The sequence below is a fragment of the Strix aluco genome, chromosome 2 (assembly GCF_031877795.1).
Source record: "Strix aluco isolate bStrAlu1 chromosome 2, bStrAlu1.hap1, whole genome shotgun sequence".
NCBI classification, from domain to species: domain Eukaryota; kingdom Metazoa; phylum Chordata; class Aves; order Strigiformes; family Strigidae; genus Strix; species Strix aluco.
Window position 1 is genome coordinate 52,756,441 of NC_133932.1, and position 17,191 is coordinate 52,773,631.

General features: G+C 39.2%; 1 protein-coding gene across 4 annotated transcripts in view; it reads right to left on the reverse strand.

The window, feature by feature from the left end:
* The window catches only part of REPS2 (RALBP1 associated Eps domain containing 2), a 105,014-nt gene that overhangs the window by 38,350 nt on the left and 49,473 nt on the right, over positions 1 to 17,191 (reverse strand). For 3 of the 4 annotated variants that reach the window (XM_074814729.1, XM_074814727.1, XM_074814730.1), the window contains exons 8-12: positions 16,880 to 17,022; positions 13,979 to 14,073; positions 9,039 to 9,108; positions 6,540 to 6,605; positions 2,189 to 2,231 (exon numbers count right to left, since the gene is read on the reverse strand). In XM_074814729.1, coding sequence (XP_074670830.1) covers positions 2,189 to 2,231; positions 6,540 to 6,605; positions 9,039 to 9,108; positions 13,979 to 14,073; positions 16,880 to 17,022 — 417 coding nt within the window. The remainder of the gene's footprint in view (positions 1 to 2,188; positions 2,232 to 6,539; positions 6,606 to 9,038; positions 9,109 to 13,978; positions 14,074 to 16,879; positions 17,023 to 17,191) is intronic. The other variant, XM_074814728.1, reaches the window with a different exon arrangement.

The window sequence follows — 17,191 nt, forward strand, 5'->3', positions numbered from 1 at the left end:
GTTTATACAGGTATAGCTTCAATCTACCTCTTGCAAGTATACATTTTGTAATTATAATATTCTAACTATTAAATTTTTCATAGCAAACATTCACCAAATTCCCCAAATTCCAGAAAAAAGAAATGGCTCCAAAGTGACCAAAACTGGTCAAAATACATGGCTCAGTACATCTTTCCAGGCCCTTCCACATCACATTAAGCCCAATGCAGTGCATTCACTAAGAATTTTGATTTTGCTAAATAGTGTCCAATATTTTTCAGCTGTTGTAGCTACAGTTTTTCTGCAAGACCGAGAGCTTTGCTCAAAATAAGCATTGACAACGTGAGATGTTACACTTACTGTTACACATTATGCATGACAGGCAAGACCAAAACCACATTCGAGTAGAACAGAAATAACTCCCACTAATGGGAAACGGATAATTTTTTTGCCAAACAGGCTGTTGTTAGAAAACAGCTCTGTAGTGGGACAGACATTTGGCAATGCTGATCCTATGTTTTTGATGTAAACTTTAATAAATACAGGAGAAAAAGCTTTAATTTCTTTAAAGTGTACATGTGGCACAAAAACCTGTGCTAATGATGAATTTTTTGTCTTGGTGAAGTTTTGAATTCCATAGCCTTATCATACCAGACTTAACCCAACCTCTCTGAAATAAATGGGAAAGCTTTGAATCAGGATTTATGCTTTTACTTTCCATATTATGTGGTGTACATTTTACTTGCATTAAAATTGTACAACCTAACAGTTTGAGATTTTTAACTTTTTTTTTAAAGATCAAGTAAGGTAGCAGCTACCAGGCAAAAATATGCCAGCTCCAGCAATGCCAACACAGAGCCCCGTGACAATGAATCGTGGTTTGCAGCAGGCAGACCTGGCACCTAAACATCAGTTAAGAGTCAGCAGCTAAGAATCTGCACAGCTTAGGCTAGAAAGCCAGGCTCCAGAGCCGAGAGCTGTAGCAGGCTTGAATTGTAGCTTCTGGTGGTCAAGCACACCTGAAGACAAAGACCCTTGAGTTTATAGAGCCCTCCAGGACAAGCACAGCTGAACGTCTGAGTTCAAGGATGTATACAGGAATCCTTAGTCTGAACTTCTGCATTGAAGTAGTGACATATAGTCAGATGTGAGACAGTCATATGTGACACAGTAGTCACATTCAAATGACTTTTTTCAAACTTTTTAAAGCATTTTCTATTTTATGCGTTTTTGCATAAAATACTTCTCACATGTTTTTTCCATATTTGCAATTTATGATTCAGCAACACAACAAGAAAATTTAAAACAGTATGAAAACTAAAAAGCTTGGCTAGCAGCAGAAAAATAGCACACAAGGCGGTTCAGCCCTCCTGGATGTAGGTCCTCAGAACAGAGGATTTCAGTATTCATTCATCATGCTTATAGCTGATCCTCTCTTATTAGCAGGCTTTGACAAGCTTTTAAGGAGGGAGCTCGTGATTATATTCTCATTACCTAAGCAAAAAAAAAAAAAAAAATGAAGCTCTCTAACTAGCACCAAAAAATAAAAGAGTGAAGGTGAGTGCACGATATGGCTATACACCAGAATGGTGGACAGCCAAACCAAATGTAATCCATTTATACGCAATATTTTCTGGCACAGGTTTCCCTTTTCTTTCGAACATCCAAATTCAGCAGGTGTCATTTCTAGCGCACAATAGTGCGAGTCCGTAAGTCCTCTCATCATGCACCAACTAGTCATAGTAAAGTACACACACACCACCAAAAGGATTCACTCACCCACATCCGAGAGCTGAGCTACCACTGCTGTTTCTGTGGGAGCATGCAGTGTCTCCCTCCATATGCAACCACTGTGTGCAGGTTTCAACAGCACAACATTGCTGAGAAGGTTCCCCACAATGGGGTGGTCCCCACTGTCCCACCACGATGCCCCTGGGGCTCAGCTGGAGGCATCTACCACCCTGACAAGGCAGAGGGGCTGGGCAGACAGGCAAAAGCCCTAGTGCCTTATGACCAGAGACCACAGGGCCCTAGGGCAGTACTTATGTAGGGTCTATAACTTACAGATCCCTCCTGGTAAATCTGAGCTGAGCTGTACTTCCAGCACACCACCAATTAAAAAAAAATTTTAAATGCAACACCAGTTCTTACGCCTTGTATCTAACACCAGAGGAACATATGTCTTCTGAAATAGAAATGAAAGCAGTACCTGGATCGTGGTCTGGCTTTAAGTGCATTAGATTCCTGAGCAGCTGGAACAGAAAAAAAAAAAAGAACCACTAAACCATCATATTTTAAATAAACGCCTTTAGCTGCAGAATCAGTGTTCATTAAAAATGTGAGTGTTGCAAATGCGGATGTAAGAGCATGCTAATCTCACATGAGCAACAGGGATTGATTTTCGCTTCTCCTTCCCCTTTGTTTTCGTAGCATGTGAATGTCCTAAGAATTCAAAAGTCCACATGTAGTCAGCGCTTCACCTTTTAATTTGGTTATCAGAACACCAGAAGAGCATCTGATAGCTCTGACCTGTACTCCTGTATGTAACTGTGACAAAGCAACATAAGGAATAGCATAAACTTTCCACAGAAAACACCTTACTCCTAGTCCAGATATCTATTAGTTGTCCTGCTTCCCAAGGTACAAAGGTTTATGCCCTTCCTAAATACTTTAACTAATTAGTATAAACGTACATCTTACCACCCACAAAAAAAATTTGACACATCAGGTTGAAACTACTTTGACATTGGGAAGGAATGATATTTGAAGGTAGAAAGCTTTACAGTCTAGGTGTTGATCAAACACATTTCTATCAATGTAAAAATCTGTTTCTTTTATTTGGATGAATGCCAAATATCCTGCCACATGCAGGTTGTGTGATAGGCAAACAACAGTGCTGACTTATCTTCTCTGGGTAATTCCTCAAGGCTGTTCTTGGTTTACATAGTCTTTCTGTGATTTTTCTGTTATTCTCCTTACTAGCATTATATAACTTTGAGAAAACATATCTCTGTGATTGCTTTCAAATTCTGCCCACTGAGACATCCTCAAGGTATTACAGCAGCATCAGTGATCCCAATGCACATAAAAAGTGAATCCTTGTACTTTCCCCATTATTCTGCTAATCAAGGTACAACACTTAAGAGAAGCAAGTAGGTTGAGAAAAAAAAAAAAATAAAAATCTGTTTCTAGCTTCCTTCAGATATAGGCCTACTTCCAAGTCAGACATTTATCTATCACCAGCTACTATACAGCACTACCTGAGAATACAACAGATCCTCTAAAACCTGGAGCTGGAGCTACCTGTGGGAACAGCTGGCAAATACTGAATTTTTAATGGCTTGCATTGTAGTACTGCATAGACCCTCCATAGGAGGCTTTAGGCTCACAGAAGACAAGTAGCAGCACATGGCACACATATAGCCATACACTATTTCTTCATAAAAGAAACTGCTTTTAGGGTCATGCATTGTTAGATGGTGCTTTGGATGGAATAAACCCAAATGCACCTGGCAATAACACAAACAAGCACTTATAAACCAAGTTCTAGTAGATTACTGTCACCACCAAACTGGCTCACAGTCATTCCAGATTTCTGTGCAACAAACTCTTCCTAACAACTAAAGGAGGGAGAGAGAATTATTATTAAAAATATGCAGTGGTGATAATCCTCCTCTCTGTGTCAAACTCCCAGAGAATACAACTTCAGACAATGCTTCCCTACAGCCATATGACCCAATTCTTCCAATGCTGAAATTGCTGATTATTAAATTACATGCACAATAATTAAATACATGCCACTTAGAAATAGGAAGTATAAATCCTTTCTAAGCTAAGCCATGCTTAAGGACCTTTAAATTTCCTTTCCTTTATGGAGACTGCAATTCTATTCATACTTCTTTTAGACAGCCTTTCATCTAAAAACCTGCAGGTAAAACTGACATTAAAACTCTCCAAGGACATCTTGTTGAGGTAAACAGGAAAGCAGACAACGAAGAGAGAATCCGGAAATGACTACTAATAAAAATTGATAGCAATAGAATACTACTGCCAAGGATTTTCTTTTAAGCTTTTGAAAAATCAGGAAATTCAAGGCTACAGTTAGACAACACCCAGACTTAGCTTTATCTTTCAAAAGAGGTAATACAATATCAATAAAAATATTACAAAGCAGGTACTTCATTATTAGGACATACAATTGTGGCAAGATTTCCATAAAACATGCAGTTATTTTGGTATGCTCAGACTGCACTTACTTTGTGTTTAAGGTTCAGGTTTATACACGTACATCACATAATAATTCGAGATAATACAAAACTATTTACCCAGTTCATGAGTTTTCCATATTTCTATCATTATGGATATGTCAGGCTAACTTACATGAAACTGATAAAAAGGTAAAGCTGTTGAGTAAATGAATTACATTTATTATCTAAAAGTTTGTACAATTCCTGAAGTAGTAAAGCCTGATGAACTGAATAGCTTGGTCTGCACTAAAGTCACATACAATCACAAACTCTTATTTATTCATTCACAGGAGAGTGTGAAGGTTCCTGTTTTGTGTGTTTAACTGTTCCCATGCCCCACTTCCAATACAGCTTAATTTTAACATTCCAAAGAATGTTGATTCAGTAACTTTTGGCTGTAGCCTAATACCTTATACTCAACTAGTGCCTCCTTGCTTTACAGGCTGAAGATTAGGTGGAAAATTGTACCATAAAAGGTGCAAGTATGCCACATGGCTAAAAAAAAATACAAAGAATTCCCCACTAGTCTAAATGACCCCCACTGACTCATCTCTTAATGGCGGCCTAGGCAGAAACGTACAGTCTAAACGCTCGCAAATTTGGAACTCAATCCTTTAGAAGTCTAAGGCAAACAATGATCTTGCACTTAAGAGCCTAAATAAACTGCCCAAATATTCAGAGATGCTGAGCATATAAAGTTTTTACTGATTTCAAATTTCTAGTCCTTCTGATGGCAAAGAAAACTTTCCTGTAACAAAGCACAGCAGTATCATCTTTCCTGAATTTACATAAACAGCCAAATGAAAAATCAAAGAAGGATGTAAAATTCCTCCCACTTCATCCCAACTGAGTTTTCATCTTGAAGGTTAATGATTACAATGACCTTTCAGAATGGTGACCAATTCTGAAATAACCACTCAATTACTGTGCTGTATCTAGCCCACTGGAAGATAAACATTTTTACTTCTAACATCAATCGTACCATGCAAACTGAGAATGTGCTTGCTCAACCCTCAATGTGCGGGACAGCAAGGGTGAAACCCCTACAGTGACAAGAGTCACGACGATGGGGTGAAACTCTGCCACTGCCTCCCTTGGTATACAAACACAGCACTGCTGCTGGAGGAGCACAGCAGTATCGGGAAGACGTCCTTGACTAGGAGACGAAGGACATAGGGAAAAGAGGTCAGTGGCAAAGGAGATGTGCAGGTTACAACAGATTTTTTTTCCTAAGAGTACTGAAGACGGAATTGCTGAACTGAAAGTCTTGCAATCACCCTCCTCTCCCCCTGAGAGGGAACTGTAAGAGTGTGTGTGTGTGAAGGAGAAGCAGCAATCATTTGAGAATAGGAGCTGAAGATAGGAAATCTGGCAGCTGCCAAGTGTTTGGGAAGAAGCCAGGAAAAAAAGAGTTGGGAAATGAGGCATGCAGCTGTTGAGCAGCCTTGAATAAATTGAGCTATAAGACAGAACTGCTGTGACAGACATGTGGGGTCAGTTTTCTTAATCAAGGGTATCTTCACAAGTAAAAACATTTACGCAAAAGGAAAAGAAAGCAAGTCCAGATTTTAGCTTGACTGGGACCAGGGAGGGTTTGCACTCTTGCCACTCTAGGAAACAGATTAACAAAGAGGAAGGCAAGGGAGGTCTGATGAACTGAAGTGAATGCATGGGAAGTTTCCGGAGCAACTAAGCAATTTTGACATATGCTGTTCCAGAAATAACATTTTCCAGTATGATAGGAACAAGGAGTGTATGTTGGGCTTGGAGAGAGAAAAATCAGGGGTGGTTTCAACAAAGAAACGTCCCCTGAATCAAAAGCTTACGTCAGTGCTGTAAGTGCCACAAGGTCTTGTTTCCAAAAGGCTTTCTGCCCTTAAACTCCTTGACAGAAAATATGAAAGCTCAGTTTTTATAAAGAAACAGGCCATTTCCAAATAGTTATTGAATACTTACGCCACACTTGAGAAGAGCTTTTCTCGTACAATATTCATGCTCTAGCATCTTGCTTGTAGTACAGAAAAACAAAATTCAGACTCCTTATAAAATGCTACATTAAAAACATTTCCCACACATGAAAAATGCACGTACACTAACAAGGGAACGAAAGCAAGAAAACCTTTTGCAACTTGAAGTACTAATTAAGATTAATTCTGCAAGTAGTAGTCATTAGGAGGCAAAAGCTGATTTTAGTAGTAATATAGTATGAGAGCAAAAGGATTTTAAAATTAATCAAATTACATTAACTTAGGCTTACTGTGATATAAAAATATATGATTGAAATTCTAATGGAACACGTCAATTTTTTCTTACCTGTTTTCACAGTCAAGTGCTGAAATTCCTTTGGTATCATTTTGAGAGCAGTGCTTACTTTAAGAGCTTAAAGAAAACAAAACAATGAGAATTATTTTAAGTATGTGCAGGTAAAATCTACAGGTATCTGTAGCTCTGACAAAGGAGCATCTAAACTGGTATTAGTTTAGAACATCTAATAAAGCTAAACATCGTACTCAACAAGAAAACAGAAGTAGCCAAATACCCTCAGAACACCCAAGCACTCAAAGAAGTAACAATTTTTAAGAGCACAAGAGTCAAGAACAGAAAGACCTATGCCCAAATTGCAAATAATCCTGATTTTTAAGAATTTGGGGGTTTTGGCATCTAAATCGACAGACTTCTGTTCCAGAGATGCAGTGCTGTCAGAGAGGCAGTAGCTGGTGACACTTGGCAGAGCCGGGACACACCTCTCCCAAGTTACAAACCAGAAAAGTCAGGGCGTACGAGAGACTGCTTCTGGCAACTGAAACCTCACCAGCCTGCCCCAGGGAATGTCATATAGCACCAACAGAGTCAGGGTTAAAATTTAGGAAATCACAATCTTTGTGCTTATTCCCCTTCCATTGATGCCTACTCATCCTTTCTTAAGGCATTCTTAATGCATTGTTATGTATTTTAATGTACTGAAATAAAAGACCACTTGGAATGAAGTCTCTCATCTTCATCTCCCTTTATCAAACAAAACATGTGGGAAAAGTCTGGTCCTCATGATCTAGTTCTATTTACATTATATTCCACATTTAACTATATTATAACCTGATAGAGTAGAGCTAATTTACTTGTACAGTTTTGAAAATGCAGGAAAATTTGCTTCTGTGGTTCTGAACCACAGGTTCTTGACTTCTGGAGAGATCTCGTCACTTGGGAGAGCAATCTGCTCTTTCATTTGTCAGAATAGCAATAAATGGCAGAACAAGAGGCATTTGTTCTTTGGCTGAAAAGGTAAGAATCCGTGTCATAAACACAACAAATCTTCAGCCCTGAAGGACTGCATGTACTAAAGCAGGTTCCCATCTGACTTAACATGTCAGCTACCAAGAGCAAAGTGTAAGTTCTTCACCTACACAGGGAAGAAAAAAGTTTCCCCAAGTAAAAAGTAAATCTGCCCTAGATATATGAAAGCAATAGCCTTCAAGGTTCAAGTCCTGCTCTTGTTCATTACAAATTTTACAACAAAACAAACCTTGTCAACAAAAGATTAATTTCTTGGAATATGCTGACTTAACAAAATGTTTTACAAACACCCATCAATTCTGGCAACCTTTCTTTGAACCAGGGACATTGGGAATCTGCCCAACTCAGTCACACATGAGTGTGGAAGATGATTCAGGAATGTGGACTATCTGGTCTCACAGCTCTGATGCAACCTCAGCATGTGGACAGCTGTGAGGTCAAGATGCATAAGGGTTTTTTAATTAACGTATAATCCACAGCTCTGAGAATAAGTGTCCTGGTTTAGCTAGGATAGGGTTAAGTTTCCCCAGGAGCGGGGGGGAAGCTCTGGCTGGGTTATTCATATACCATGCTGACGTCAAGACCTGGCGCTATAGCGCGGAGCACGAGACAGTCGGTTAACAGTTAACACGTGTGTTATGCCATCTCTCTGCTCTCACTGCTGTATCGGTAGATATCTTGCTCTGTTCATTGTTATTACTGTTACTGTTATTGTTGTTGTTTGTTGTGTTGCTGTTGCACTGTTGTATTAAACCTCTCCTTATCTCAGCCCCGGGGCTTTGTATTTCACTCCCTTTGTGGGGGAGGGGCAGCGGCCTGGCAGGGACTAAACCACCACAATAAGGCGACAAAATACCCACAACTATTTTGTTTCCATAGTTGAGGGACAGGGACAGCAACAGCAGGCGAGAACCTGAAAGGTGAGGGAACAGGCATATAAAAGGGAAGGACTGTGTGATGATCCAGCACCGATTCTGGAAGTCCTAGTAGGTGCTGAATGGAAAAGATGACCACTTCAACTTCACATGGTTTGCTACTGACGGATTTCAAGTGAAATAAATTAACTGAGTATTTTCAATCCAGCTTGTCCAAAACTTTTGTTCTGCGAGAAAGTACAGGGACTTTTCTTAAAATAGGAATAAAAACTAACTTTTAAGTGCTGCTATTTCCTGCAAAAAGGGAAATCCAAAATTTGGCATAATGTAGTCTTTACTCTTACAAAATTCCTGATAATGACAATTACGACTTTGTTAAAATACAAAGTGCAACATTAATTGCCCTAGGACTAGACATATTTTAGAAGGTGCATTTCATATCATTCACATGACAGAACTAACTTTGAAGCAAACACATCCATTTATTTGTCTTCAACTCAGCTGCTGTCTAAATCTATAGCAACACATAGCCAGCTGAGAAATTTAAAATACCATCGCTTCTGTCAGCGAATATATGGAATACTAATAACACACAGAACTTAACTCATGATGTGGGGGTGGGAGGGGAAGTGATTTATTTGAATACCTTGTTTGTCATCTTTCTTTGCATCTTGTAACAGGGCAGAGTTATCAGGTACCTCTTCAGCCGATGCCTTCTTAAAGAAAGAAGATTTATTATACCGATTGGCACAGCACCCACATTTCCACAGTCAAATATTTAAGAATACAGAGCAACACAAATAAAGGTGATATTCTCTCCTGCACCATGATTTACTTTGTAAAATAAAGAAGCATAGAGGATCTTCAAAAAGACAACCATAACTCTGCTTTTCAAGGCACAGTAGTTCCATACCTGAAATTAGTTTGAGAAGCACTTCACAGTGACTCACAAGGAACTAAGGACTATATGTAAGGATATGCTCACAACAGAGCAACGTCATTCTCTGTTTTCTTTTCTCTTTGGGTGTAACACCTCTGTTAGGGTTTATAAAACTTTCTCCAGCTCCTTCACCAGAGTTACAGTCTCCATCAGAACAGTCTCTCTAGCCAAAACTCAAGCTGTACTACAAAGCCCTGTAGTTCTACACCTAAAGTCTTCTAGCTGAGGTGGATCCTTGGACTACTCTTTTTCTTTCAACATATAGTCATTGAGATGGGAAGAACAAAGTTCTCAGCCTGTCTGCTGAAGGCCCATTCAGGCCTCTGATGAGAAAACAGGGAACTTCTCCCCAGTCTTATTCTTTGACTTTTCTTTATTTCAACAGCAACTTACAATACAGGCATTTGTTGTTCTTGTAAATTCTGCTGCATAGCTCACAAAAAGAAACCAGGAACAAATTCTACTACCATTATCTGTAAGAACAAGGATATACTCTGCAGTCAAAACAACAATAAAGCAAACATCAGAAGCCCCAAGCTTCCCAAAATATTAAGTGATGCTTTCTTTTTCCCAGGGAGCATGAAAGATGTTGGGCCTAAAAATGACCTGAAATCCATTGGGCCTAAAAAAAAAAAAAATTAATTCAGAAACATAGATTTTACAGACGTTTAAAAAAACCCTAAAAATCTCAAGTCAGTAATTCAAGAAGGCCAAGTCTAGAGTAAAGGGCTACCACATCTGTTTTATAAAGTTGCACATGGGATTTCCTAATGCTTCTGAGGAAGCAACATAGCAAAAACATGGCTTGAGGACTCTGAAAACATTTGTACAAAAACTTCACAACCCTAACTAGCTCTGACACTCTTTACTTCAGAGTGCCAGACTAAAGACCTAATTCAGTGCATGCTTGAATTGATGGAATGACTCTCACAAATTTCAGTGAGCTGTGAGCATGACATTTCTGAGGGTGTTTAGAGCAACCCCAGCCAGTCATTTTATGCATATAGTGCAAAATCTTGTGTTTTATCTTTAAGCTTCTGGCAGTGAGAAAGCTCGTAGAAAAGAGCCAAAGGAATGGGGGGAAAAAAAGAAAAAAAAAGAAAGACCAGAACCAGAGTGGGAGATGAAAACTTGAGAAAAAAAAACCCAGGAAGACAAAACCTCCTTGGTTAACAAAAAGCAGTCATCCTTGTCATTCTCAAGAATAACATTAGAAGCCTTTGTGTGTTTTGCAAGTTTAACAAAGCCTAGCATTCAGGTGACCTGTCTCCTGTCATTATTTTCTTTATGGATGCATTCAAGAACTGTTCCCATTGTATTGCAGTACTGTAGTTCAGCATTCACAGTAAAAACGGTCTTCTGAAATTAAATTAAACCGCCTGAATGGATGATAGGTGGAAAGAGACAAAGACACGGAGATAATGCATAACTGATTTTACTGATAATAGAATATTTTTAATGTAGTGATCAAGCATCTAAACTATATTTCCTCAAGCAGCCAAGCTACAAACTAAACATCAAGTGTGAATTACTGCACTTCCCACAGAGGGAGATGAATCACTGACCTTCCAAATGATATTCATTCAGGGTATTAATTCTGAACATAAAAACATCAGTTGAAAAAAAAAAAAGTCAAAATCAGAGATTTTATAGTCCATTGATCCTGGATAACAAAGCACCAAAATAACAAGGCCCTAAAACAAACTGAGAGCTTTGCCCTGCACGTCTAGGACCCAGACAGTGAAGAAATGGAGCAAAACCAGTCAAACAACTGTGACATAGTCAGGTAGCACTACCTGTGCTTAGCCAGCAGGCAATCATCCTACAGATTCTTATTCAATTTCAACCTAGCCATAAAAAACCCCTGATTTTGCAGAACATCCTTGCCATCTTGCAGAACCTAGGAATGGAGCAGAAGATCCAGATGTTCCCCCAAGAACATTATCTGACAACAAAGGCAGCACAGTAATCTGCAAGTTATTGGCAGTTATGGTGAGAGTCTCTCAAGGAGGAGAGCACAGGGATAAGGCAGAGAAGGTCTGAAATCTTAATTGCTGAAAATCAAATTAAAAATTAAACATAAAATGAGGGACTTGTTGCTTGTTTGCGTTTTTTTACATTTTGTACTATATACCCTCTACAGCTATTTAATTATTACTATAATATTTCTACTATTATCATCTCCACTGCAGCAGAAAAATCTAAAAAGCAGAAAAACATACAATTTAATTGCTTAGAAAATCATCTCCTTCTAGATTTATCCTTACGCTGCACATACATTGAAGGACTACAAACAAGAAGAGCCTAAAAACCAGACATTAAAAAAAATTATAACATTGCATTGGTTAGGATACTGAAACGTCATTTTATTTCTAGGAAACACAAGATGACTCTGAAAGCTAGATTTCTAAGCTTTCTGAAATATATAAAAGAATGTTGTAATCTTACAGTCCCAAAGGCTGTGCTACTAAAGAGCAAACTTCCTCACAACACTGCAATAACCAAAGACCACTTTGCATATCTGGATAAACACTTGTGAAGTCAATATCCTAATAAAAACAAGGGCTTCCTAGACCAGAGATACTGAAGTAGATCCTTCTACTTCAAGTCTCCTAGTCAAAAAGTCATGAAGCTACATAAACTGAACCTTTTTAATTATGTGTATAAAATATACATAATTATATATTTATATTTTAATATAATTTAATTATATATTATGTCTGTATCTTTTTTTATATATGCACATGTATTTGTACATGCACGTGAAAACGCAAGTGAAAAAGAGAAGCTGATACTCAGGGATCTTACCTACTGACAAAAATACATTTGAACAGGGATGTGACAGTTTTTAATTCAGAAGACAAATAATTCTCTCTAAAAATGAATTATCTTAAGCTGATGCAGTGAGTTAACTCAAATACTCAGTTGACTCTTACTGCAGTACGGAAATGGAGTTATGTATATGTGTACATACACATGCTGACATCAGCAAATGAGTTTTCAACACAAATAGCCTTGAATTTTGCCTCTTATGCTTGTTTAAATTGCAAACCAATACCCATATATGCTAACGAGGCACACTCTCAAGGGACTGTTGAGCTTTGCCACACAACCGCACAGTGAAGAAGTGCTAGCGCAGCGTGGCCTGTGGCACAATCTCGGAGCCCCCTCCAAACCACCCTCCCAAAATAAGGTCATATGGAAGGGACTAGGCTGTTCTGCTACAGTAAAGGACCTGACTACACTGCCAACGCACCAGCAGCCCACACTACCAGAACAGCAGTGCTGCTTTCAAAACTCAGTATGACTTCTGTACTTTGGCCTATCTGCCGTACAAAGAGCAACACCACCCAGGGAGACTGCATATATTTTTAACAGTTCCAGAAGATAAACCGGATACTCAAAAGCATTGGCTGCAGCATTGCCCAAAGTGAACACTGCACTCCATAGCAGCTTCAGAGAGTCTGCCTGGTACCACTACTGAGCTGAATTTGATGAGGGAACAGCTGAGTTCTGATCCAGAAACACCTCAGAGCAAGGCATAGGGAAGAAATAACTGGAGAACAGCCTTGCTGAGCTGCCAAGACATACCATTACTTTTTAACTTGGAAGCAGCATCGGAAGGGCCCATTCTTGCAGTCACTCTGCCATTTGATTCACTACCCTAAACACTAAACCCTTAAATCCTGTAGCATATATATTCAGAGCTGCAATATCCAGGCACAACTCAGTGGCCATGATTAGTTCAGCTTTACAAGATCTTTAAAGTTTCAGTTTTTAACTTCAGTGATAAAAACTTTTCTCTTTAATTTAGTTTTGCTTGCAACAGTCTTCCATTACAAGGCTAGTATTTGTTGTGATATTGCTATAAAGGATCTCCATTCTTCCCTCAAAACACTCTTCCCAGCTCCTTACAATTACTACCTAGACCCTTAGATGGTAGTTCCTTAGTCTATGAAAAGGCTGGATATTAAAAAGGAGACTGAATGACTTAGAACAGAACTATGCATGTCCATACAGTACAAAATCTGGGATAGTTTCAGCCACCAAAGAAGCAAAGTACAAGGAATCAGGACAAGCCGAGCCTTTTTTCTTCTCATCATCAAAACTGGGGGAGCAAGTATGGAAATAGAGCACTGTAAATGGAAGAAACACTCAAGAGCTACACAATCAGGAGTGCCTGACTAGAACCAAGGTCTGCGCCTGAAGCCTCACATTTTCAACCAATTCAGATTCAGGAGATACTTCACCTGAGCACTGTACTTGTACCACTGCCCCTCCTGCTGCGTGGGCTCTGCCCCTCACCGCTGGCTCCCTACGCTGGAGAGCCAAAAGCAGCCCCGCAGGGCACGAACAGTTAAGGTGTATTTCTTTGCAGACTCCAACATCGCACAAGGCTGGAGTCCCTTGATGACTACTGTGAACTCTGTTATGTGGGAATACCTTTTGAAAACCCTGTCAGCCCTTTCCACACACTGAAGAAATTGCCAAGAGAGGGGTTTAAGATGGCTTAATGGGAAGCTCAGAGACTCTTAAAGTCCTCTCACTCGTGGTTCTGCTGCTATGCACACCACAGTCACTGTGAAGGTATAGAGACCTATTCCTCTGCACTCTGCAAGGTAACTACCTTGCTTACGCCTTCTCACCTCCGTTCGACTGAAGTCCCGACTCTGCTGACCGCCTGGCAACGACTCAGAATAAGAATCAAATAGTGTGCAGTCACGCATGGGCTTCAAAGAAGCTGCAGGGGAAGGAAAAAGAAAGAAAACAAAACCAGAGACATGCCAAGTCTTTGGTTAATACACACTTCTTAAAAACCTGTTCCAGCATCGTTTTGCCCTTCATTTATACGTACCAGAACTCATTTGTAAGTCACAGATGACAAACACCATGAAGAAAATGTTTCTATCTTGTATTCTGAAAAAGTCAATGTCATCAAAGGGATAGTATGTATAATTTCTGTTATAGAAATAATTGTGAAATTTGGGAGGAGTGATGCTTGGCAAACATTAACTGCCAAACAACAACTTTACTTGCATTATTCCTCCTCACAGTCCAGTATCAACTTAGTTGGCCTTACAGTTCAAACCTTGCTGTCTTAGGAATATTAAAGGTACTAACCAAGCCTTCAACTCCAATTTTTGACATTTTGAATACCGAGAAGTATAGCAGAATCTACATTATACACCGGAATTGAAGGCTACCAAAGAGCAAGGACACCTGAACACAGTAGATGCTGCAGTATATACCCTCTTTAACTAAACAGCATTGAGACTAGGGACAAAGCAAAAAAAAAATCAATTTTAACTTCTCACAAGAATATTCACAAGAACCTCATTTCAATTCCACAAGCTCAGGTCCTTCTGCTGATATCACTCTGGGATTAGTTCCTCTGAGATAAATCTGTCTTAACAGCTGGAAAACAGCTTTTCTTAAGATCAATACACTGAAAGGCAGGATAACCAGTTCTCACATCAAATTTCTAGTTTTTGGCTAGCATCTAGTTTTTCTGAATAAATTCAGCTCTTGCAAATCTGTCTTAATTTACAATACAGTTGGTTGCATACAGGGCAAATAGCTTTACAGATTCTGTAAATTAGTTTTAATAAAAACTTTCAGAAACGAAGGTGGTGGGTCAAACTGTTAATGGAGCTGCGCCAGGATAGCATTCGGATCTGTGCTTGTAGTTTGTAGAACAAACCATAAAACTAGCAAGATTAATTCATTCTTAAATGCTCTGTCTTATGCTCCAAGTCACTTTATTTGAAGCTTTAGCAGTCTTATCAGATGCAAATATTTCACTTGAACCAAATTCTGCCTCATTTTAAAACTAATACAATGACCTAATGAAAAACAGTTTCCAGTAATCTTCATCGAGTTCCTAAGAAGCCAAAAAAAAAAAAGTTTTAAAAAATTTAAAAATCAGAGAAAAAATAATCTAAGTTTCACAGAAATCAAATTATGAAAACAAAAAGTTTCTCTTGAAAATTTCTTCTGACATTTTAGGTAAGTGTATAAGGCACTTGCTTAATTATCAATGCTTTGATTTCAGAAGTTGACACAACCAAGGCTCTACACTTTCTTGTGATTGGTGGTGTTACAGTGTGTTGAGATGTCTCGCTTTTTATTAAGCTAACCAGAATTAGCATACTAGCTGATGTACTTAGAGTGCCTACAACAAACAATTAGTTCTTTTCCCCTCTTCCTGGTAGATCAGCTTGAAATGTGTCGTTGCATGCAACACCATAAAACAATAATCATCTCTGAAAGTGGCAAAGACCCCAGTGCTGAAAGGGACAAATTAGGGGAAAAAAGGGACTCCCAGGGAACAACCACAGCTTACCATGCTCTTCCTCCCACTGACATAATGATTCCCTACCTCTAGAGATAGTTATTTCCATTGCAGTTTCACCCAAAAAGGCTTAATGTGAAGACACACCAACAAGAACCTGCATGGAGAAGCTTACAAGCTAATTTATCATGAGAAAGGCATGAGAGTAGTGAACAAAGTGGCAGTCCTGGAGGGAAAAGGGTAGTTGTAATTATGACAAGGGAATGTAATTAGAGAGACTAAAAGTGATGAAGACTTGGAAGCACATGTTTTACAGGAGCTTCTTGCTTTGGATATGAAGACAGTGGATTATAATGAACATGGCTCCACCAGAAATTACTTCCCAAATCTGATACAGGGTGAACATTTAATTTTCCTAACTGCAGCTTGATTTGCTCTTTTCCTGTCTTTTAATATATTGAGTGTCATCAAATTTAATGGAGATTTTATTAGGTCTTAAATATTATCCCTTAGCACTGTAATTATCATCTGTGATTAATCCTCCTTGCCCTAGAAAGTCATGCACATTTTTTAGATGAAACAGTATATATTTCAATGTTAATTTATAATTAGAAGAGACACAACTGAAGAGAACAAATGAAAGGGCAGGTCTCTCACTGCACACTGTTACTGGGGTATGTTATATTTTGGATTGGTTCATCCTTGTGCTCTACAAACTGTTGTAATCCCCCCATCATTACTGCAAATTACTTACAGAAGAATCTGTGGATTGCACAAAATGAATTACAAAAAAATTCAACCTTTGATACAACTGGTAATAGCATCTAACAAAATATATTTCCATAATAAGTTCTAAGACAGTCCAGTATTGTTTTCAACACATATTCGAGACAGATACTTAAGGGAAAAATCATCAAAAGAGTTAAAAGCCATGTAACTCTTGTTGCATTATCTTTGCTGCAGGTAATCACCTGCCACTGTAGCTACAATGACACCTGAAGCACACTGCAGCAGAGGCAGACATTAAGAGGCAGGTAACTGCTACACTTTGCATCACTATTTTGTGCTTTTAGATATTCCTTCAGCGATTGCCTCGTAAGCACAGTTAAAAATGCATGCATTAAAAAGCAACCGGAGAGCCATTACGTGGTGTAGAACCCCATCCTACCTGCAGGATGGAAAGTGAAACCTGTCTTACACGCGAGTTGGCTTCCTGAGATGGCTACAGGAACACAACCCGCCGCAGGGACATTACCTGCTTGAAGGTACTCGGGCAGCAGCGTCTCCGGCAGCGTCTCCGGCAGCTGGTAACCATTCTTCCTTGCAACCACGAGGTGGAAAGCAGCACAAAACTCTGGGAGTGTCAGCGCCCCGTCGCAATCCACGTCACTCAGCTCCCTGCAGGTATGACAGGCACACATTTTCCAAGCCGCTACCTCAGGGAAACATACATGTGCAATCACAGGGGGGACAGAAATGCAACTTTGAGAAGGGATATTTTAATACAAGACAAGCATCTCTGCCATTGGCACTTAATCCTAACTTGTACATTTGTCTCAGGGAAGAT